General features: G+C 38.5%; 1 protein-coding gene across 1 annotated transcript in view; it reads right to left on the minus strand.

The window, feature by feature from the left end:
* Window positions 1–3: 3 nt before the first annotated feature.
* Window positions 4–1892, minus strand: part of LOC112499854 (protein FAR1-RELATED SEQUENCE 5-like) — a 53981-nt gene continuing 52092 nt past the window's right edge. Inside the window, exons 2-5 of the mRNA XM_025103128.1 lie at window positions 934–1808; window positions 596–854; window positions 96–512; window positions 4–30 (exon numbers count right to left, since the gene is read on the minus strand). Of these exons, the coding sequence (XP_024958896.1) occupies window positions 4–30; window positions 96–512; window positions 596–854; window positions 934–1808 (1578 nt within the window). The remainder of the gene's footprint in view (window positions 31–95; window positions 513–595; window positions 855–933; window positions 1809–1892) is intronic.

Below are 1892 nucleotides of genomic sequence, written 5' to 3' on the forward strand. Positions count from 1 at the left end.
AGATCACCCCGACATTCGCCAGTCTCTATACTACAAGACCATACAGCCTTCTTTATTTCCTTTTGGATGTCAAAGAAGACATTYCGACTGTATACCCTTGATGCTTGACTTTCTAAGCGCAATGGAGTACACAACTTTGGRTTCGTTGTCCTCGTTATTGTTTCATGCCCAGCTTGCTTGTACCTTTGTTTCTCTATAGCAAAGTCATAATTGTTGAGGAACTGAACCAAATCAAACCAGTATGATTCGTATATGTTAATATACGAATTMGAACTCTCGGATCTTGATGTCGTTYTCATAAGACCAGACATCGGTGTGTCCTTATAAAACGCCGGAATCCATGATGCGCGTATTTCATACATTTCTGTGAACCACGGATCACCACCTAAATTGTATTGCTCAATCATCTCTTGCCATTGGGTCTCGAATTCTGATGGTCCAATATTTACGTTCCACACGAGCTTGTTAATAATCTTATTAAACAGAGGATCTTGATTTAAGGCGACACTGATCTGCAGACGTATCAATCACAATATGAACCTATGAACATGGACGTTTACTTATGAAATAGAGTTGTTTATTAAAGTGTAATTACCTTAGAAGGCACTTTCTTCATGATGTGCCACATACATAGTCGGTGCTTAGCTTCCGTAAACACCAACGGGACGGCTTGCTTCATCGCCGAACACTGATCCGTAATCACAAAAACTGGTTGCTTCTCATGGCATTTTAGGAAAGCTCTTAGAACCCATGTAAAGTTCTCAATTGTCTCACCACTTATTAACGCCGATCCGACAACAACCGAAGCTTTGTGATTGTCAACCGCCAAAAAGGGAACAAAAATCATCGCATGCCTATTAGGTAAAATAAAATATTATAAAAAACTGACCAGTACCATACATAAAAGAAACAGATTCAACTTGAAAATCTTACTTGTTGGTGCGAAATGTCCCGTCAAACGAAATTACATCCCCAAATTCTCTGTAGTTAAGTCTAGCGACCTCATCTGCCCAGAAAATGGCACCCAACTCCTGATCATTGCACTTGTACTCGAAAAAATAATCGGGAACAAYATCTCGTCTATTGGATAGTTTATTGATCAACATCTTTGCATCCTTTTTATCAACACACGCAACTGCATCTCTCTTGAAATTCTTAAAGTCGATCTCAGAACATCGATTGTGCTCAAAACCACCATTTAATGCAGTTTGTATACGGTGAGCCCTAATCGCACCAACTTTGTAGCTTGAGCTATTCAAGACATTTTTGTAATCCGTATACTTCATTTGTCTATTTTTCCTTGAGAAACGTCGATCGTTAGTATTGAATAGCGCATGATTATGTGCCTCGACAAACTCATATATCTCATAACCGGATTTATCCTTTTTCAAATGGACTTTTATGCATGCTAAACATCCACAACGTTTAAGGTTCGTGTTACGATATCTCCTTTCACCAGACTGCATATCCATCGAATCAAAAAACTGTTTGTATGGTGTTCCCTCCCTATTACATACAAACCATCTTGTTTGTATGTCTCCATTCTTGTTTGTTTTTTTGGCATGCAGCCGAACATCAAATCCAGCATTGTTCGCGTATGCCCTATACATCTTCTCCGCTTCATTTATAGTTAAGAATTGTGAGTTGATATTTGGTTTAATATCGTCATCAACCTTGGGGATAAAAAACTGATTTCCTTGAGAAGACTCCTCGACGGCGTACTCCGGTTCATGTTCTGATATTGCAAGAATAGGAACACCTGCTGATATAATGATATGAACATGGGAACACACCAACAAATGAATGAACTAACCACACGAACATGTTAACATGTACATACTCTAATTTCATTAAAAAAACTGTGGAACGATGTTATTGTAAGACGTATATAG

The sequence above is a fragment of the Cynara cardunculus genome (genome assembly GCF_001531365.2).
Source record: "Cynara cardunculus var. scolymus isolate 2C chromosome LG 17, CcrdV1, whole genome shotgun sequence".
In the NCBI taxonomy this organism is placed as follows: Eukaryota; Viridiplantae; Streptophyta; class Magnoliopsida; order Asterales; family Asteraceae; genus Cynara; species Cynara cardunculus.